At 37.7% G+C, this 19,030-nt stretch overlaps 5 protein-coding genes and 1 non-coding gene across 11 annotated transcripts in view; 4 read left to right on the forward strand and 2 right to left on the reverse strand.

Moving 5' to 3' along the window:
* The window catches only part of LOC104713578 (protein DETOXIFICATION 46, chloroplastic), a gene marked incomplete in the record, with an annotated part of 5,360 nt that extends 2,686 nt beyond the window's left edge, over positions 1 to 2,674 (forward strand). The window contains 13 exon segments of one of the 2 annotated variants that reach the window (XM_019227912.1): positions 3 to 111; positions 199 to 254; positions 518 to 573; positions 659 to 797; positions 918 to 1,055; positions 1,142 to 1,210; positions 1,299 to 1,409; positions 1,493 to 1,621; positions 1,729 to 1,806; positions 1,905 to 1,976; positions 2,073 to 2,135; positions 2,225 to 2,327; positions 2,584 to 2,674. In XM_019227912.1, the coding sequence (XP_019083457.1) occupies positions 3 to 111; positions 199 to 254; positions 518 to 573; positions 659 to 797; positions 918 to 1,055; positions 1,142 to 1,210; positions 1,299 to 1,409; positions 1,493 to 1,621; positions 1,729 to 1,806; positions 1,905 to 1,976; positions 2,073 to 2,135; positions 2,225 to 2,323 (1,119 nt within the window). 2 annotated transcript variants of the gene reach the window in all.
* Positions 2,556 to 3,512, reverse strand: LOC104702676. Its single transcript, XM_010418576.2, has 2 exons — positions 2,890 to 3,512; positions 2,556 to 2,719 (listed from the first exon to the last, which is right to left on the reverse strand). The coding sequence occupies exons 1-2, from the start codon at positions 3,454 to 3,456 to the stop codon at positions 2,558 to 2,560; spliced, it is 729 nt and encodes a 242-aa protein (XP_010416878.1). The 5' UTR covers positions 3,457 to 3,512; the 3' UTR covers positions 2,556 to 2,557.
* Positions 3,556 to 3,627, forward strand: TRNAP-CGG. The gene has a single exon. It is a non-coding gene; the product is annotated as a tRNA-Pro (tRNA).
* LOC104702678 (xylulose kinase) lies at positions 3,704 to 6,635 on the reverse strand. 2 transcript variants are annotated; one of them, XM_010418578.2, is made up of 9 exons: positions 6,479 to 6,635; positions 6,177 to 6,397; positions 5,669 to 5,808; positions 5,276 to 5,528; positions 5,050 to 5,182; positions 4,866 to 4,954; positions 4,464 to 4,741; positions 4,272 to 4,341; positions 3,704 to 4,073 (listed from the first exon to the last, which is right to left on the reverse strand). In XM_010418578.2, exons 1-9 carry the CDS (start codon positions 6,621 to 6,623, stop codon positions 3,867 to 3,869), a joined length of 1,536 nt encoding a protein of 511 aa, XP_010416880.1. In that variant the 5' UTR covers positions 6,624 to 6,635; the 3' UTR covers positions 3,704 to 3,866. The 2 variants fall into 2 exon arrangements, with proteins under 2 accessions (XP_010416880.1, XP_010416881.1); XM_010418579.2 differs by lacking the exon at positions 6,479 to 6,635 and having other exon boundaries at positions 5,669 to 5,812; positions 6,177 to 6,268.
* LOC104702679 (kinesin-like protein KIN-7M, chloroplastic) lies at positions 8,489 to 16,097 on the forward strand. Of its 2 annotated transcripts, none has more exons than XM_010418581.2 (25): positions 8,489 to 9,211; positions 9,316 to 9,413; positions 9,527 to 9,616; positions 9,714 to 9,766; positions 9,988 to 10,053; positions 10,167 to 10,220; positions 10,406 to 10,465; positions 10,679 to 10,757; positions 10,842 to 10,909; positions 11,040 to 11,096; positions 11,179 to 11,283; positions 11,687 to 11,791; positions 12,001 to 12,108; positions 12,207 to 12,338; positions 12,428 to 12,610; positions 12,738 to 12,875; positions 13,075 to 13,212; positions 13,383 to 13,502; positions 13,613 to 13,663; positions 13,758 to 13,805; positions 13,923 to 14,060; positions 14,239 to 14,949; positions 15,427 to 15,568; positions 15,654 to 15,755; positions 15,866 to 16,097. In XM_010418581.2, the coding sequence occupies exons 1-24, from the start codon at positions 8,865 to 8,867 to the stop codon at positions 15,737 to 15,739; spliced, it is 3,177 nt and encodes a 1,058-aa protein (XP_010416883.1). In that variant the 5' UTR covers positions 8,489 to 8,864; the 3' UTR covers positions 15,740 to 15,755; positions 15,866 to 16,097. The 2 variants fall into 2 exon arrangements, with proteins under 2 accessions (XP_010416883.1, XP_010416882.1); XM_010418580.2 differs by having other exon boundaries at positions 8,490 to 9,211; positions 12,735 to 12,875.
* On the forward strand, positions 16,443 to 18,990 carry LOC104702680. 3 transcript variants are annotated; one of them, XM_010418583.2, is made up of 11 exons: positions 16,443 to 16,616; positions 16,710 to 16,804; positions 16,956 to 17,061; positions 17,190 to 17,288; positions 17,370 to 17,435; positions 17,540 to 17,656; positions 17,833 to 17,907; positions 18,076 to 18,178; positions 18,300 to 18,347; positions 18,433 to 18,564; positions 18,779 to 18,990. In XM_010418583.2, the coding sequence occupies exons 1-11, from the start codon at positions 16,545 to 16,547 to the stop codon at positions 18,811 to 18,813; spliced, it is 948 nt and encodes a 315-aa protein (XP_010416885.1). In that variant the 5' UTR covers positions 16,443 to 16,544; the 3' UTR covers positions 18,814 to 18,990. The 3 variants fall into 3 exon arrangements, with proteins under 3 accessions (XP_010416885.1, XP_010416884.1, XP_010416886.1); XM_010418582.2 differs by having other exon boundaries at positions 16,445 to 16,616; positions 18,433 to 18,554; XM_010418584.1 differs by lacking the exon at positions 16,443 to 16,616 and having other exon boundaries at positions 16,719 to 16,804; positions 16,976 to 17,061; positions 18,433 to 18,554.

Raw genomic sequence — 19,030 nt, forward strand, 5'->3', positions numbered from 1 at the left:
AGGATAAAGATGAAGTACAACATCAGATATCGATCTTGCTTTTCATTGGGTTGGCTTGTGGAGTCACAATGATGTTGTTTACAAGACTGTTTGGTACCTGGGCATTAACTGGTAACAAGTGATATTTGTATTTGACCAGTAGCAAGTTTGTGACTAGCAGTAAATTAACAGACTGTTAACTGTTTAGTCTTCTTTCAGCTTTTACAGGGGTAAAGAATGCTGATATTGTCCCGGCGGCCAATACATATGTTCAGGTTAATACTCTATCTTGGTAAACCCTTTTGTGTTGTGAATTTTCATATTATAATGTTTTGTGAGCTTTGGTGAGTGCGTTAACTGTATGCGTACAGACAAAAAGTATGGTTGTTCCATGTGAATCTGTCTGAAGATGCACATGTTAGACTAAGTTCGATCCATGCTAATAGCCTTGAATTTTGTTAATTCTTTGCGAAAAATTTAGTTTACATTACTTACTCTTTCTTCTTTTGTTTTGACGATTTATATTTTCCATTTTCAGATTCGTGGTTTAGCATGGCCAGCTGTTCTCATTGGATGGGTTGCTCAAAGTGCAAGGTCCCTATTTGCGTTTTTACATACCGCTAGGATTGTGTTTCACTGATATTCTGGTGTTACATTCTTTTTTTTGTTTTTATCTTAGTCTTGGTATGAAAGACTCATGGGGACCTCTAAAGGCATTGGCAGTTGCTAGTGTCATAAATGGTGTTGGTGATGTGGTCTTATGCACCTTTCTAGGATATGGTATAGCAGGTGCAGCTTGGGCAACCATGGTGTCACAAGTAAGCTGAAATCTATTAGATTCCAATCGAAGTTCTGATTTTGGAACTGAAATATTCTTGTCTGGTCATATCATATCAGCTAGTGAATACTATAGTCTGTCTTAATGCGATATGTTTTAGGTTGTTGCAGCTTATATGATGATGGACGCATTAAACAAGAAAGGATACAGTGCTTTCTCATTCTGTGTTCCTTCTCCAAGTGAACTTTTGACGATCTTTGGGCTCGCTGCCCCAGTCTTTATAACTATGATGTCAAAGGTTCTACTTCTCTTATCTCTATAGGGACACTCATTTGCCACAGGATGGCCTCTTTCTTATCTGTGATTTTTGTTTTGTCCCCTTAGGTTTTGTTTTATACGCTCCTTGTGTACTTTGCTACATCAATGGGTACAAGCGTCATAGCTGCTCATCAGGTGATATGTCCGTTTATATCTCACTTCAACGATATTTCATGATTTGAGTTTTCTCCATACTAATTTCTTTGGCTCTTTTGGTCTCTAGGTTATGCTTCAGACATATTCCATGAGTACGGTTTGGGGGGAGCCACTCTCTCAAACTGCACAGTCCTTCATGCCTGAGTTATTATTCGGAGTCAATCGCAATTTGCCTAAGGTAGGTGAAAAAATCGAGAGTCAAATGCGTCAGCTTTTACTGTTGCCTGAAGCAACTCTGAATTTACTGTTGTCTCTATGTAGGCTAGAATGCTTCTGAAGTCCCTTGTTATTATTGGCGCTACGCTAGGAATAGTAGTCGGAACCATTGGCACAGCAATTCCATGGCTGTTCCCTGGCATCTTCACACATGACAAGGTTGTCACAGTCGAGGTATTTTGTTTCCCTTTTCTTTAGAATTTGTCTCATATGTTCTCCCAGTCACACATTTTCAAGAATGACAAGTTTCAAAGACATTTTTTCATTCGGTATTGTGACAGATGCACAAGGTCATAATACCATATTTCCTTGCTTTATCCATCACAGCGAGTACTCACAGCCTCGAAGGCACCTTATTGGTAGATAAATCATACTTTTGTGTCTCAGAATATCCTTGTAAAGATAACACCTGCAACACTGATCCAAAAGAACTAAAATTGTTGTCTGTAAAATGAAGGCTGGAAGAGATCTTAGATATATCAGCTTGTCAATGACTGGATGCTTTGTGGTTGCTGGGCTTCTACTTATGGTACTTAATCCTTTTATCCTCAATCTCTCCATCACTCTCCTGAATTCCGAAATAGGTTTCTGTAACTCTATCCTCGTTGCATTGTGTACATTATAGCTCCTGAGCAATGGAGGATTTGGCTTGAGAGGATGCTGGTACGCGCTTGTGGGATTCCAATGGGTAAATATTGCTACACCTTTACTAAGCCACATAACCCAAACTTCACATATCCTTTGCTCGTCTTATATCTAACATGAATATTATTTCAGGCTCGGTTTTCTTTATCTCTTTTCCGCCTTCTATCGCGGGACGGTGTACTTTACTCGGAAGATACTAGCCAAAATGCTGAGAAAGTGAAAGCTGCGTAGCTCAGTAAGTCACCGTATACATCACTTGAAAAAGTCTTAAGGAATAGAGAAGAAGAGCTTCATTCAGTTGTAGATCAATGAAAAACATATACTTTTCAAATTGTATTCTTGGAAGAACAGGAAAATATCTTTTTATTGAAATGGAAAAGTCTTGCCAAGACTGTCTTGGCATAAAAAGGCATTGCCTAGTTAAAAGATGGTGCAATCAATCTGGTGAAACTCTTTACTCTTCTATTACCTCTTTGTTTTCTCCTCCTCAGCTTTCAATTTGGTGGGACTTGGACGATACAATATAACAGTCCGCGCAATTTGCCCGACTATTACTGAACCAGTGGCTTCCTCCAAATGCAGAAGTATGTCCTCTAGCTCTCCAGGGCATGTTCTGTGTATTTTCACCTATTCACGGAATCAATCCAGCTTAAGTCAAGTCACCACAGTGAGTCTCAAGCTCAGACTTGAATCCATTTCATTGATCAAAAACAATTAACTCTTCCAGTGGAAACTACAGTTAAACTACACAATCCGAATGTTGGTTTATTACATAGTAGTAACAATAAAGTTTATACCTTTAAGAGCTCGTTCTTCTCCAGCGTCTCTAAGAAGGAGAGGACGACTGAATCCGTAACGCCGGACTTGCCTACGAGCTGAGACTTGAGTTTGTCGCCCAAACTGTTCGCGTAAGAAGCAAGCCTTTTCTTCTCCTTCGCCGACAATTTCAAAGAAGAGATCTCGGGCATCATCTCTTGAGATATTTCAGAGCTTCTTCCACTTTCTTTTATGGAAACCATTGTACTCTCCAACTCCGACCCATCTTCTTCTTCATCATCGTTATTCTCGCTAAAAGAGGCTACAGACACGTCGTCTTCATCTTGTTCTGATTCGACAACTGAAGAGAATGATTTAGGTACGAGGAGAGTAGAGAAGGAGTGAGAGTGTGAGATATAAGGACGTGGAAGAGGTAAAGAAGAGGAGGAGATCGACGGGAAGCAACCCTTGTCATGGTGATTGGATTTACAAGTTAATATAGACGAAGGAAAGGGTCTAAGGAACAGACAAAGAGGAGATGTTGGTTTAGGATGTCGGAGAAGATAGTGGATCAAGTAAGTCAAAGTCGATGATTTTAGAGTCGCCATTGCAGTCGTCTATGGTCTCCTCCTCTTCTGCTCTGTGAGTTTTATGGGGTTTATAATATTCTTTTGATTAATATATGTTTTGTTAAAAATGAACAAAATGGGTGTTTGGTCTAGTGGTATGATTCTCGCTTCGGGTGCGAGAGGTCCCGAGTTCGATTCTCGGAACACCCCGTACATTAAATTTTGTTGACGTTCATGGTTACATTAAATTTTGTTGACGCTCATGGTTTCGCACAAATACCGTTAATTCGTTTTGTAGCGTTTAAAACAGCAAAATTGCATGAGAATTTGTATGTTCGATAACAAGACTACAATACAACCATTTGGTATATGCCGAATACTAACAAGAAAATGTGTTCTATGCACAAATTCTTTGTTCACATGCTCTGGTCTTGAAAATATGTTCTGTTTTACAGATCCATGTTCTGTTTTGCGCCCTTCAGTGCAAGAAGAGAAGCTCCATAAGACGCTTCCGTGTGGACAGCTTTTTTCACAGGCAAACCTAGAACTCGTTGCCTTATTCTTATCCACTTGTCGTTCTTGGCTCCACCTCCTGCTGTGAAAACTTCCTCGGCTTCCGTTGCTCCCAACTCTTTCAACAACTTGTAGCCTTTCCCCTGATATTGTTAACATCCGACACCATAGTGAGACACTATTACTGAATATATGCTCAGATGTGGAGCCTGAATATATGCTCAGATGTGGAGTTCGAAATAAAAAACAATATTGCAGTAGTTTCACAACCATTTTGTTCCGAATGTTGCTATGAGTCATGTGGAACTCAGTAGCAACCACATAGAGATGGTTGTTAGTACCTCAATACGTGCGATTGATTCCAATATACCATGCAAATATTCAACGTTGCTTTCTGGGCGTGGAAGTAATCTGCAATATGTAAAGACATGTTTTGTAAGTGAATCTCTACTAATGCTTTGAGGGAAGATTAATAGAAACCTTCCTTGTTACTTATACGGAAGCACTTTGTGAGAGCATTAGAAAGGACAAACCTTGGAGCCAAGTTAGGATCAGCTACGGGGAATCTTTCACCACTGCTTTGAAGAGGATAGTAATCTAGAGAAGATGCGACCATAGGATTAATTTCTTGGCTCAGTCTTTCTAACTGTTCGTCACTAAAGAGCTGTCTGAGAACTGCTCCACCAGTGTTGGAAGCTCCTCCGACCAACCATTTGTCATCCAGGCGGTGGCTGTAGACTCCATACCTCGCATCATCAACTCTTTTGGTGCTGAGAAGTTTGATGGCTAAGGTTGAACCCAATGAAGTTACCTTTGGCAAAGAATTAGAACCAAAGAATCATTTCGTAATACAGAGATCAATATGTGGCACACAGAAAGGTTAAGAGTATAGCTGAGAGATAAATAATATTCAAAGAGTATTGCAGAGTTCTCACTGCTTTCCCAGGTTCAGTCGCACGTGCTGCAAGAAATGCAGCTATACTATCAGTTGTACCGGTGCAGACAATGCAATCATCCGGAAACCCTGATCAAGCCAAAAAGAAGATTGAAACAAATCCTGATCAAATCCTTCGTTTGCTTTTTCACTGGTTTTTTATGTTAGATGTAAGAAAATTTTACCGAATTGTCTTCTGAGGCTTTCTTTCAGAAGGCCTATTGATGTTCCAGGAGCTTGCACCGTAGGTAATAACTGAGAATAAGGCTGACTTAGCAACCATGATGGATATGATTCACTCTCGGGGTCATAGCCCACCTGCACTCAAATCCAAGATAGGACAGCACTTTTGTGAGTTACATTTTCTTCTACAATTTCTGCTTAAATGCAGAAAATACTTCACGATGTTACCTTCAAGGCGTTATTGTAATCTGACACTCCGAGTCTGCCATGAAGTAACCATAACAACCAATCTGCCTGATGCAGCAATACAGCTGATTCTCTGTTCGGCACCTCAGTGTTCCACCATGAGACAAGTTTGCACAATGTAGAAGAACCAGAGCAGACTGTGTGGTTCTCTGGCGCTATAGACTTAACCTCTGGCAGAGCATCAGGACAGCTCTGGTTGTAGAGGAAAGGTTGACACAGAACTTCCCCATTTTCACTGCTACACATAAGTGAACAAGCAAAGGGGATTTAAAACAACAGTTTAATGATTTCATTTAGCTATGATGACTGATGATGCTTAAGTATACTAGATAAATTAGTAACAACAATGAGACTGAAAACCAAATCAGCACATGCCTGTTTAAGATGAGAGTTGTTGCGGAAGTTCCATCAAGCGAAATAGATGAGACGAGGGAGCGAACGGTAGCCGGAATGTCCTCTAGCAGCGAAAAAAGAGTTGCTTTCCATGAGCTTACCCAATCCATGCTTTCTTCTTTCTATCTAGATAACAAAACAAACGTCTCAGTCCATAGCTTTTTTTCTTTGATATTGTTCATAGATTAGCTCAGAACTTGTAATTCATATACGTAGAAAGATTCCCAAATCCTCATTTGGTATAAACAACAAGACAGCAAATCAATAAACCCATTGAGCATAAGAATTCTGGTAACTCTCCCACTTCTTTATATGTGCTGAGTAAAAAAAAAGTACCATTGAACCACCAAGAAACCCATCAAATCAATAACAAACCCAACCAAGAAATGATGATGACACAAGAAACCAGCAATTAGTTTGGCTTTGACAAAGACTTAAACCAATCAAAGTGAACAACTGACAGTTAGCTATAGTTTCGAAATGAGTTTACCATGAAAGGAGGATATTCTCTTTTTCCTTCAGCTTTAATCTCTCCTTTCTCGTCAATAACTGTAAATCGAGCTCCAGAAGTACCAAAATCCATACCCAGATAAAGTTTTTCAAAGTTGGTTCCTTTATCATCAGCCATAACTCTGAAATCAGAGCTCCTGCCTAAATTACAGTAAAAACGATTTCTGGGTATAGGAACACTCCTTGAACTAGAGGAACACCCTGGAGATTAAAATCATCACGATTCAGGATCTCCTAGATTAAATAAATACCTTCCGTAAATCGAAGAATCATCATGTTTACCTGATTGTTTTGGAGATGTGAAGAGCTCAAACGAAGATATCTGAAACTGACCAAGCATCAGCATCTCTCTCACTCTGTGGCTCTCTTCCCCTTCTTCGTTTCTGAGGCTGTTTTTTTTCTTTCTTTCCTTTCTTCCAAACTCCATAGATAAGGGAGCTTGCAAGTTCGTCTTGACCGTTGGATTGGGATTGCTCCATTTGAACAATATTTTTTTTTTTTTCTTTTTCTAATTTTATAAATACATTTACCATTTTAGCCTTCCGTGTTATTTAATTTACACTCCAGTAGTAGTACTCATTCAACCAAAACAGTTGGGCTGCACGTTCTCTACGCGTGCGGTTTTCGTTTGGCATATTCAGAAATGGACCCTTGTAGGCCTACTTTAGCTTCGGCCCACGACTAATAATCCTGTTTTAAAAATCTCCGCTGCCTACCACTTACGTCCCCCAAAATCACTAGGCGGACTCTCTCTGCCTTGATTAACGACTAATCCCTACCTAACATCGATTATCCAATTATATATGTCTAATTTGATTATAATCTGTTTAATCCGATTATTTCCCGCTTAATTTTATATATACCGATTATTTTTAAAATAAAATATAAATCAAATATATATATTTTTGTTATTTACATTTAAATTAAGATTTTATGATGTTTTACAATAACTAATGTACAAAATTTTAATGAAAAATCATAAAAATTTCTTTTAAAATTATGTTTTTATGTGTTTACGGTAATTTTAAAGACAATACTATAATTTTATATTTTATTTGATATTTTTTTAATACAAACAGAATTATTCATATATTTAATTTTATATATTTGAATTTTATTAATAATTTAATAAAATAACCCTAAAACTAGTCTCCAATTAATTTCCGTTTAATCTCCGATTTTCTTGTTAGATGCTAGGCCCACTCTAATCACCCGACTAGCGCCTAACGATTTCTAAAACAGAGACTAATAATGATGACATCTTATTACTTGTATTATCTATTATTAGCACCAAACTTCTCTACACAAAAAAAAATAAAATGTACAAGCATATGCTATTTTAAATTTATAATGCATACTTGTTATTTTTTACACCGTACATAATATTGAAATATCATATTGATAGCACAAAAAATCACATAATAACATCACATCACATGACACGTGAGGGAGAAAAAGCATGCACGTGTGAGACAGATGTGCTGTGGAGCTCAAGAAGTGGGAGAGATATGACAACCACCTTCGAGAAGCAAAACACTCTCACTAATTTAAATTAGTATCATTAATTTTAAGGACCCACATATTCAATTCAATAGATGTGTAACATAAGCATATTTTAGACAGAAAAAAATGAGATATACGTGCTCGTAATAACTGCATTTTGTTGGATTATCATTTTATTTTATTTTTAAAAAAAAACGTAAATATTTTGTCTTTTGCAATTTGCAGGATTTAATAGTACACCATCTATTTAAGGATTATGTTTCCTTTCATTTAGCTATTTATTAAATTCGGTACTGAATCTATTCGACATGTTGCATACTAGCCTTGCAGTTATGTAGAATCTAACATAATGTTCCATTTTGTATTGGAACTTGATGAAAAGACTATTTGAAAAAGATCCCAACAAAAAATTATTAGCACTAGATTTTTTTAATCTTGGTGTTGGAAAAGATTCCTAAATATACATACGGTTGAAATTGGATTGATTTTTCACTAAAATTTCAATTTGGTTGGTTTAGGATGAACCGGAACAAAACATTGAAGAAGTAAAGGGCAAAAAAGAGAAATCACTATTTTTACTGACCTATCGTTCCTCCCGCTCGTTCGGTTTCTTTAAAAATTCGAAAACCTTTTTGATTCCGGTTCGCGGTTATTTAAATCCTCAACCACGTTCAAACCTCAAAAATTACCTTTGAGCCAGCCACGTCAGCACACAGTGTAAAAAATAGTAATTTGTTTAATCAAAAATTCAAAATCTGAAACACCCAAAAAACCAAAAAAGACGCTGTCACCAAAAGAAAATATCTCTCAATCTCTCTCTCTCTCTCTTCACCACCGTCGCGTGAAGAAGACGAAACAATCGCTCTCTCCTTGTGGTCTCACTCTCCTTTTTCTCACCATCGCGTCGCTTAACCATGGTAAAGTAAAGTAGAGAAAGAGAAGAGAGAGAAGAAGAAGAAGAAGAAGAAGAAGAAGAAATGAAGAGCATATTTGCTTTTTCTGACCCCAGCCATGTGAGCTTCCACTGACACATTCTCTTCGTCTTCACATTTGGTGGTTTTTGCTTGATTCTTTCTTCTTTCACCGATTCGCAAACCGAGTCACCGATTCGAAAACCGAGTCACCGAGTTTAAACGAGTTAATTCCCTCCTCTTTGAGTAAGTGAATGGCTTCATCGTCATCTAGAACTAGGAGTCGTTCTCCTTTCTCGCACCGTAGACCTCCGAGTCCGTACTCTTCGGCTTCGTCTACTTCTTCCTCTCATATAAACAACCGTCTATTACCTCGCTGTTCTTCTACGCCTACTTCTTCCGTTTACAATTCCGGCGCTGTGAGCGGCTCCCGATCTATGTCAATTACTCGTACCACTTCCGATTCCGGTCCAATCGGCGTCTCCGGGACTTATGGGGCCCAACCGTCTGTCTCTTACCCATCGGAAATTGGCGAGTCTGTGCAGACTATTACCTCTGAGCGAGATAGCATCTCCGTCACCGTCAGGTTTCGTCCGATGAGGTACGGTAGATCTGGAAGCGGAATAACAGATCTGTTGGATGCAATTTCACGATTAGTTTGGGATTGAAAATGTGAATTCATACTCTGTCGATTTTCGATTGCAGTGAGAGGGAATATCAAAGAGGAGATGAGATTGTTTGGTATCCTGACGCGGATAAGATGGTCAGGAATGAATATAATCCGCTCACAGCTTACGCATTTGGTATTGATCTGAATTTATTGCCGGAGATAAAATTTAATTTACTGTTTCATTGATTATAGATTTGGTCGCCTAGGTTTGTTCAATGAATGTTCTTCCGTATTTGTTGATACCAGATAAAGTTTTTGGACCACAAGCAACAACTCCAGAGGTATATGATGTAGCTGCAAAACCTGTAGTCAAGGCAGCAATGGAAGGTGTTAATGGTAAGGAGTATAGCCGGGTGATCAATTAAACTAGATTTGTATTGTCATTGAGATACCTTTAACGAAGCATTCTGACTATGTATTGGCAATTTGACAGGAACCGTTTTTGCTTATGGTGTTACAAGCAGTGGAAAAACGCATACAATGCATGTAAGTGTTTTTGGGATACACCACTTGGTTATACTGGCTTCATATAACGTTTACTGGGTTGTGAAGGATATGAGATATCATATAAAGATGGAGTGATTATAGTTGCTTATAAATGTTTGATTTACATGCTTGTGTTAATAAGAAGTTGAGAAGATCTTGATTAAAATTGTTGACTTATGAATTTTATAGTTGACCAATTCCTTCATTTGCAATATGCACAGGGTGATCAAGAATATCCTGGAATCATACCATTGGCAATAAAAGATGTGTTCAGTATCATCCAGGAAGTAAGGGATCTTCTTCTACTTATAACTTATATGGTCCTTTATTGGTTTACAGTTCTTCATGCACCTATTACAGTGTCATATCTGCTAATTTCTTACATCATTTTAAATATCAGACCACCGGAAGAGAGTTCCTGCTCCGTGTTTCATATCTTGAAATATACAATGAGGTATGCAAAAGTTTTCATTCATAATATAATAGCATTACTGAAACTGTACACAAACCCTGGAGTTAAGGCTTTTAGCCTCGAATATAGTTTCTTTGAAGAATATCTCTCCTTGTGTTGGTAATATGTGTGATAACTCATCATTGTCTTTTGTTTTATATGAGTGCTTACTTTTTTACTTGTATCAGGTGATAAATGACTTACTGGATCCAACAGGGCAAAATTTACGTGTTAGAGAGGATTCCCAGGTTTCCACCTTGTTCTCTTGCTCTCGCACATGAATTACGAATGTATCAGACATGAGCATCCACTTCTTTGTCTGATTAGATTAGATTAGTTTTTCTCTGACAAGGATGAGGATGGTGAACACATTTGATGAATTCTTCACGTTGCATCCATCCTCATTTCTTTATTTTTTTATAAATTACCTTGGTTTGATCAAGAGTGGGTATTGTTTCTAGGGAACCTATGTTGAGGGTATTAAGGAAGAAGTTGTTTTATCTCCAGGCCATGCATTATCTTTCATTGCAGCTGGGGAAGGTAATTGGGAGAATTACAGCTGAAACATGTTTTCAAATATTCATAGTTGCCTCTCCTTATTACTGTTTTGATCTTCAATGGCAGAACATCGTCATGTTGGTTCAAATAATTTCAACCTGATGAGCAGTAGAAGTCACACAATATTTACACTGGTACATCCTTAATTTGGTGAACATCCCATTATTTATTCTTGATCCTCTCAATGTCCTTTAGATACTTTCGCTCTTACAAATTTCCTTGCTATGCATTAAAGTGTCAATTTCAACTATTGTTTGTTTGCAGATGATTGAAAGTAGTGCTCACGGAGACCAATATGATGGAGTTATTTTTTCTCAGCTAGTAAGGGCTTCTTTCTTCTTTCATTGCATAAGATCGCTCGTCTTATGGGGAAGCTCTCTTAGTGTGTCTCTTTCTTGCTTAGAATTTGATTGACTTAGCTGGATCGGAGAGTTCCAAAACTGAGACAACTGGACTGAGGAGGAAAGAGGGTGCATACATCAACAAGAGTCTTCTGACTCTTGGAACTGTAGGTGTCTCTCTCTCTTCTGTTTGAGCTTTCTTTTAATTTGTCAGATGTTTCCTTTTCAATAATTATACGATGTAAATCAGAATTTCTATGACAGTATAATGAAAAGCTGACTTAGAAGAATAACCTGGTTTGCTACCACATCCGATTTGGTGGCACTAGAGGCTCAGAAAGGATTTTCAGTTGCTTTGAAATTAGATTTTGGGCTATTGTTCAATTTATTCTTCAGTGCACTGATCTAGTAGTGCTACTGTATCTTTATGATCAATGCCTTTATTTTCTGAGAAATCTGTTCCCTTTTTGTGTTCTTATGTCAAGGATAACAGCTCTAGTCACCACACCTTTCAAATGGACTTTTAGGATGTATTGATTATAAACTATTTCTTATGGTTTCAATATGTAGGTGATTGGAAAATTAACTGAGGGCAAGACAACTCATGTCCCGTTTCGGGACTCTAAGCTAACTCGTCTTCTGCAATCTTCACTGAGTGGGCATGGGCATGTATCGGTACGACTCTTCTGTATCTGGTGAATATTTCCCATTTCACTGTAGTGGTTTCGCACAGTTGATTGTTTATTGTGATGTCTCCATTAGCATATTTAAGGCAATGTTGGTTTGTTTATATTGGCTATTTGTTATACGCTGCATGCTGATGTTAATCTAAGATTGCAATGATCAGAAGCTAATTAAGATTTTATTTCCATAAACTGGTATAGCTCATATGTACAGTTACTCCTGCGTCAAGCAGTACGGAGGAAACTCATAATACATTGAAGTTTGCCAGCAGGGCCAAGAGAATAGAAATTAATGCCTCACGCAATAAGGTGATTTCTTATGCTTCTGGTCATGAAGTACATGACTTTTCTCTAAGGCATAACCTAAACCTCGGCTAAAATATACATTTTTATATACTTTGAAACAGATCATAGATGAGAAGTCATTGATTAAGAAATATCAGAAAGAAATCTCGACCCTCAAAGTTGAACTTGATCAGCTAAGAAGGGGTGTGCTTGTTGGTGTCAGTCACGAAGAGTTATTGAGCCTAAAGCAACAGGTTCTAACTTCCCCGAGACCTTGTTATTTCATGAATGGTTGAGTTTATTTCTAAATGGTGAATAAATAGAACTATCACTCTATTAACAGCTACAAGAAGGTCAAGTGAAGATGCAATCAAGACTGGAAGAAGAAGAAGAAGCTAAAGCAGCTCTAATGAGTAGAATCCAAAAGCTTACAAAGCTCATACTCGTCTCTACCAAGAATTCTATCCCTGGATATTTAGGTGATACACCAGCTCACCAGCGCAGCATTTCTGCTGGTAAAGATGATGTAAGTTTGGAATTCAGATCTGATTACCACTGTGTTCCTGTAATCCTTTTTTAACTGTTGGTACCTCACTGCACAAGACATTTGATACCAGATTGACTCATTCTCTTTTCTTTTTGCTCTTCAGAAGTTGGACTCTCTGCTCTTGGATAGTGATAATCTGGCATCTCCATCTTCGACTCTCTCTCTTGCATCAGATGCGCGGCGGTCTTCCAGCAAGTTTAAGGATGAAAACTCTCCGGTTGGTTCTGGTGCAGAATTAACTCAAGTGAGTTATGGAATTCTTAGCCTAATCTTTTTTACATCGAATTTGATTTATTTGAAGATGGTTACAGAAATGGTTACAGAAAAGGGTGTTTAACGATTCAGTGTCGCATGCACCCACTAAACCTTTCATAACCCATGAGTATGATTTTTTCACTGCGTTCTTGACAGAAAATAACATTTGATAGTTGTGGATATTGTAGGGCATTATGACTCCGGATGAAATGGATCTCCTCGTTGAACAAGTTAAGATGCTTGCTGGTGAGATAGCCTTCAGCACAAGCACACTAAAGCGTATGGTGGACCAGTCCATAAATGATCCTGAAAACTCGAAGACCCAAGTAAAGATTCTTATTTATCTTTCTAGATTTTTATATACCTAATTTCAAGTTTTAACTCTGAAAATCAAAAAATGCATCTCCAGACCATCTGCTAAACTTAATTAGCATTCCACTTTAAGCCATTCATTTACCTTTCATATTTATGGAACTCATTATATTCTGGCATGCAGATCCAGAATCTAGAAAGAGAGATTCAAGAAAAGCAAAGACAAATGAAATCCTTGGAACAGCGAATAACTGAGAGTGGTGAAGCTTCAATTGCTAATGCATCATCGATTGAAAGGCAACAGGTAATTTAATCTATCATCTTATTATCATGATCCTTTACCCTGTTAATGTCTTCAGTTGTGCACACAAAGTGGATCAGCTAAAGGTATTTCAATTATTTTGTTGTTTTCAGAAAGTTGTGAGATTGATGACACAGTGCAATGAGAAGAGCTTTGAGCTGGAGGTAAACGTTTCTCTAGAATAATTGCTTTCTCTATAACGAAAATGGAAGATTTCTTAAAGTCAATACATATCTAATTGTGTTCTATATGGATCAGATTATATCAGCGGATAATCGTATTCTCCAAGAACAACTACAGAAAAAGGTCACTTCTAAGTCACAGACTCTTTTTCTCTTTTTCATTCTTCATATCATTTTTTTTTTGGCTATTATCTCATTACTCATCCTTACTAAAAAAATACACATGCTCTAACAACTGCAGTGTACTGAGAACAATGAATTACACGAAAAGGTGCATCTTCTAGAGCAACGATTATCGAGTCAAAAGTCCACACTGTCTTGTTCTGATGCTGTGACTGAAGAGTATGTAGACGAGCTGAAAAAGAAAGTACAGTCTCAGGTAATTTATCAAAATCTCAACCCCTTTTGTCAAATTTGCAATCACGCATCATTCTCACAACTATGCCTGATAAGTATCTGCTCTGGTTGCAAGGAGATTGTGAAAAACACACAACAATATATATGTTTACCGAACCTTTGATTATATTTACATGAGTGTTGATGTTTTTATACTTCAGGAGATTGAGAACGAAAAGTTGAAGTTAGAGAGTGCGCTGAGTGTGGAGGAGAAGAGTGGATTACGAGTGCAAAATCAAAAATTGGCGGAAGAAGCTTCATACGCAAAGGAATTGGCCTCTGCAGCTGCTATTGAGCTGAAGAATCTAGCTGATGAAGTTACAAAGCTCTCGCTTCAAAACGCAAAGCTAGAAAAAGAATTAGTAGCTGCAAGAGACTTAGCAGCTGCAGCTCAGAAACGTAACAATAACTCCATGAACAGCGTAGCGAACCGCAATGGAACAAGGCCAGGGAGAAAGGCAAGGATCTCAGACTCATGGAACCTCAACCAAGAAAATCTCACAATGGAATTGCACGCAAGGAAAGAGCGAGAAGCAGTACTAGAGGCTACGTTAGCTGAGAAACAATACATAGAAGAAGAGTATAAGAAAAAAGCGGAAGAGGCAAAGAGAAGAGAAGAGGCCCTCGAAAACGATTTAGCCAACATGTGGGTACTTGTTGCCAAGTTGAAGAAAGCCAGTAGTGGAGCCTTGTCTATACCAAATAGGGACGAAATCGAGCCTGCAAAGGAAGATGAAGCGACAGGATTTGATAATAAGAGTCAACACAGTGCGATTTTGAAAGAAATACAAGTTGTGAATGGACATGAAGAAGTAATAGTTGCTAAGGCTGAAGAGACGCCAAAGGAGGAACCCCTTGTTGCTCGTCTTAAGGTAAATCTTTTTCAAATTTGCCTTTTATTTTCTTTCAGCATTCTTAGCTGTCTATGAGTAGATATTAAGACCCAGTCTAGCTATAGGCAAACCTACATACTCATTACCTGTTCGTTCCTTATCCTTTATGTTATGCCCTTCTGATCGGGTAACATATATTAAGACCTTCAAAACACCCAAAGAAAATATGGTTCAACATATGTAAATAGCCTTTGCCTGATCCAATATATTCAAATATCATGTCCTAAATATCTATAATACAAGTGATTTTTACTGATAAAGACAAGTTACTGGTGGGTATTGAATACGTCTTCTCGATTTTTGGGGATATGTAACTTTTGTACCCGTGTGTGATCATCTAAACTTTGTACGGGTAATGATAAACATGATTCATCTCACACATTCAAACGATATAAGCTTTAACACAAAATCAAATAGTTTTTCTGGTCTGCATTTAATGATTTATATACATAATAGGCAAGAATGCAAGAGATGAAGGAGAAGGAGATGAAATCGCAGGCGGCTGCAGCAGCCAATGCTGATGCAAACTCACATATATGTAAAGTCTGTTTTGAGTTGCCGACCGCCACAATTCTCCTCCCTTGCCGTCATTTCTGCCGTAAGTCTTACTCTCCTTTTTCTGAGTATCCTTCATTGAGTACTAAAGTAAACCTAAAACGATCACAATATCTCTTTTTATGCAGTTTGTAAATCTTGTTCACTTGCCTGCTCTGAATGCCCTATCTGCCGAACCAAGATCTCTGATCGCCTGTTCGCGTTCCCGTCTTGACCCACGACACTATAAGGTAGTTCCATTATTTAGCCACCATCACAAAATCTTTAAAATCCGAAATGCATTAGTTCGAAAACATTAGGCATTCTGTTATTGAAAGACAGATTGTATGTGAATTTGCAGGTATCAAGAAGTATATGGAAGTCTGTTTGTTTGCTAAAATTTTCCAGAACGGCAGGCTCGGATTCTTTTATTACATGTTGGCTTTTTTTTTTTTTCTTGTATGTAATGTGTTTGTTGTTATATCTTTTAAGTTTCAATTCAAAAAGGTGGAAAGGAAGGGTAAAGTATATAGACTGACTTCTATGTTCTACTTCATCTTATAGCGTATAAAAAGAATGGGTTAATCTGTTCATCTTCTCCGTTGCGATCTTTTATATAATGAACAGAAATGCTTTTTTAGCCTATGAAAATAGTTCAGATATTGCTTGTATTTGCATAGGCAATAAATAATGTACGGATGCAGCAGTTAGACCATCTCTAATAATGTACGGATGCAGCAGTTAGGCTAAATTTGTTTTGGTAAGATCGCATGTATGAAAACGTTTTAAAATTTCATGTTTTTAGAAAGGAAATTTTCCCTAGTAATATAAATACAGTAGAACCCTTTTTCAAAATACAAAAAACAAAATTCAATACTAATGGACCGAAGAGTAATTGTAACGGCCCAGTAATGGATCTAGTGAGCTAAAATGATACGACCATTGGAGAGTTTTTTGTCTAGGCCGGACGAGGATTTGGTTACCGAGAGCTTGAACGGCCGTCAGTGTAAGTCCCCCTTCTCTGTGCCTTCTTCACTCTAATGGCGGCAATTTCCTCCTCTGTTCATTGCTTATTCTCTTGCAATTCTCATCATCATCTTCAACGGGAGCAGGTCAAATTTCTAATCTCTCTGTTCTCACTTCTTCAGCAATAGCGAAATAACACTATCTTGTTATGACTTTATTCCTCCGCTATTTTCAAGCAGAGTGGGTCGCTTTGTAGATTGGGTGGTTCTAGGGTTTTTGTATCTTCGAGTATATGGAAGCTTTCTCTGTTCTCTGGAGTCGATTCGAAGCGAAGGTGATTATGTCTTGGTCTACGATTTCTTAATTTTGTAATTCGTGTAACTTGGAAAAAATAAATTTAAGTCCCTTTGAAGTTATGGTTCTGTGTAATGTAATTAGAGATATGAGATAATGATTTGCATCTTTTTTTGGGTCTAATAAAACAGGAGAACTTTGATCTGTGCAGTCAAGGGAGATCCAGAAGAAGCGTTTAAGAAGACTGTCGAAATCGATAGGATGATTGATGCTCTTAGAGATGCAAACCCTAGAGAAGTTAGTCTGCTACTATAGTTCCTTTAGCTTGAGTCCTTTAAACTCAATCTTGTGTTTTGTTATCTTTCTTCTGAATAGTTGAGTTTTTTTTTTCTTTCTCTGCTGTTGTTGCCATATGCATTGAACAGGTTGAGAAGCTTGTTCTTGAAAATATCCTTGCTTTTGATGAGGTTTTTTGGATAAGACTTGCGGCTAGGTCAGATACATGCAAATCAGATGATGACAAGGTACCAGTATCCATTGTTTATGTTAATGATAGAACATTGCTTTCGAGCTCTGATTTCGGGGGAAGGGTTTGGTTCTTGCAGAAGGACTATGAGGAGTTAGCTACAACTGTGATGACTATAGTTGACTGCGTTGTGAACAAGACTCGGGTTTTTCTTTCGGCTCTTCTTTTCTCTTGGTTCCATCCATGTCTCTTCTTCTTTAGTGTTTCCTTTACAAGATAGATGATTGAGTGCTCATTATATCCCTGTAGGAAAAGATAGAAACGTCTACTGATATTCTGAAAGGGATTTTAAGACCTGCTATAGATGGAGTGGAAGAGATTTCATGGGCTCCTAGAGACCCTGAAGCCATCAATCTAATGGAAAAGGTATATCTATATATATATATATACATATATAATAGTTCTTCTTCACTTTCTTTTGAACAAGACATCTATACTTTTTGTTATGCGTACAACTTTCTACCACAGTTATTCAAAAGGGTGGTTATATAGTTTTGGATGTGATGTAGTCATAGTTACTCATCATATCAGTGTGTTAATAGGAAATAATACAAAGGGAAAAAGAAGGGCAATTAGATGAAGGATTTCTTTCAGAAGTTAGTGCTCAGCTCCGGCAGGTAAGTGCAACAATTTATTTTGTTTCACTTGTATGATCGTTGCAAATGTCACTCATAGAAAATTGACTTCTATGTAACACGGGAGCTCCTGGTTAAGAAAAAAGGGTCTTTCCTTGACAGTGTTTAGATGTATTTTTTTGAATGTTTGAGGCTGAAGGTTGTTTTCAGGCAAAAGAAGATAAAGACAAACCAGGGCTATTAGCTATGCTGCAAAAAGTTCTTCAACTCTATTCTGCCACCATTCTCTCCAAGCGTAGCTATGCAAAGAAAGGTAATTTACTCTATTGTGCAAAGTTACTATATGCTTCCATTTTCTACAAAGAAAATTTCATCATAGTCTTATTCAGATAAACTTACCAATTAGAGCTTCTGGTTGTTGTCACTTGTCACAGGGAACGAAGTTGTAAAAGCCGAGCATTTTCTCGAAACTCTGATAAAAGGTCTCTTCTGCAACCTATCTTATTTTCCATGCACTAAACCCCAGCGAGACTTCACATTGGTTTATATTATATGTGTGTGTTTCAGCTCCTGAGGAACAATGGAACAAGCTTTTCGTAGACGGATTAACAATCGGAAAAGGAGATATCACACCTGATGAGCTATCTGCTGTTATCAAGAAACGAATCGAGCGCACACTGATTCGAACTGTAAGTAACGGTAAACTCTCTAAAACAGAGCAACATTACAAACTAAACACCTTGAAACATTCTTTCACTTCCCCCTCCTCTCTAGTCTGCGTTGCCTTTTGCTCACCATGAATGAAACATTTGTTTGCACTATTTATCTCTTCAAAGTAAATGTGAGGCTAACCGGGTTCGGTTTTCCAAAATTGATCATTCTAACCGATGGAATTATATGTTGATTATACCAGGAAGGAGGTTCATACCAGCAGCGGATCTTGACTGAGTATCTCAAAGGAATCGAGTCGAGGGCAGAGGAAATTACAAAATTAATGCAGGGTTAATTACGTAAATCTATGTATTTATAAATATACATATCCACCAATTTTATTTTCATAACTCGAGTTAACAACATTTGGTATATTTTTTCCTCACAAAATAGTTTTTGATTGTGCATTTAAAATGTTAATCTGATTTAAAAATAAGAAGCTCTAGTATAGTCA

This window comes from Camelina sativa, chromosome 7 (genome assembly GCF_000633955.1).
Source record: "Camelina sativa cultivar DH55 chromosome 7, Cs, whole genome shotgun sequence".
Classification (NCBI taxonomy): domain Eukaryota; kingdom Viridiplantae; phylum Streptophyta; class Magnoliopsida; order Brassicales; family Brassicaceae; genus Camelina; species Camelina sativa.

Excerpts from the sequence above, each read along its gene's own strand:
- LOC104702679 (XM_010418580.2), top strand. The coding sequence starts at position 8,865 with ATGGCTTCATCGTCATCTAGAACTAGGAGTCGTTCTCCTTTCTCGCAC. Across the intron at positions 13,503-13,612 it reads CATCGATTGAAAGGCAACAG|AAAGTTGTGAGATTGATGAC; the intron begins GTAATTTAATCT and ends TGTTGTTTTCAG. Across the intron at positions 13,664-13,757 it reads AGAAGAGCTTTGAGCTGGAG|ATTATATCAGCGGATAATCG; the intron begins GTAAACGTTTCT and ends TATATGGATCAG.
- LOC104702676 (XM_010418576.2), bottom strand. The coding sequence starts at position 3,456 with ATGGCGACTCTAAAATCATCGACTTTGACTTACTTGATCCACTATCTT. Across the intron at positions 2,720-2,889 it reads AGAAGAACGAGCTCTTAAAG|GTGAAAATACACAGAACATG; the intron begins GTATAAACTTTA and ends TTCCGTGAATAG.
- LOC104702680 (XM_010418582.2), top strand. The coding sequence starts at position 16,545 with ATGGCGGCAATTTCCTCCTCTGTTCATTGCTTATTCTCTTGCAATTCT. Across the intron at positions 16,617-16,709 it reads ATCATCTTCAACGGGAGCAG|AGTGGGTCGCTTTGTAGATT; the intron begins GTCAAATTTCTA and ends ATTTTCAAGCAG. Across the intron at positions 18,179-18,299 it reads GCGTAGCTATGCAAAGAAAG|GGAACGAAGTTGTAAAAGCC; the intron begins GTAATTTACTCT and ends CACTTGTCACAG.
- LOC104702678 (XM_010418578.2), bottom strand. The coding sequence starts at position 6,623 with ATGGAGTTTGGAAGAAAGGAAAGAAAGAAAAAAAACAGCCTCAGAAAC. Across the intron at positions 5,183-5,275 it reads ATTACAATAACGCCTTGAAG|GTGGGCTATGACCCCGAGAG; the intron begins GTAACATCGTGA and ends ATTTGAGTGCAG. Across the intron at positions 4,342-4,463 it reads GATCCTAACTTGGCTCCAAG|ATTACTTCCACGCCCAGAAA; the intron begins GTTTGTCCTTTC and ends TACATATTGCAG.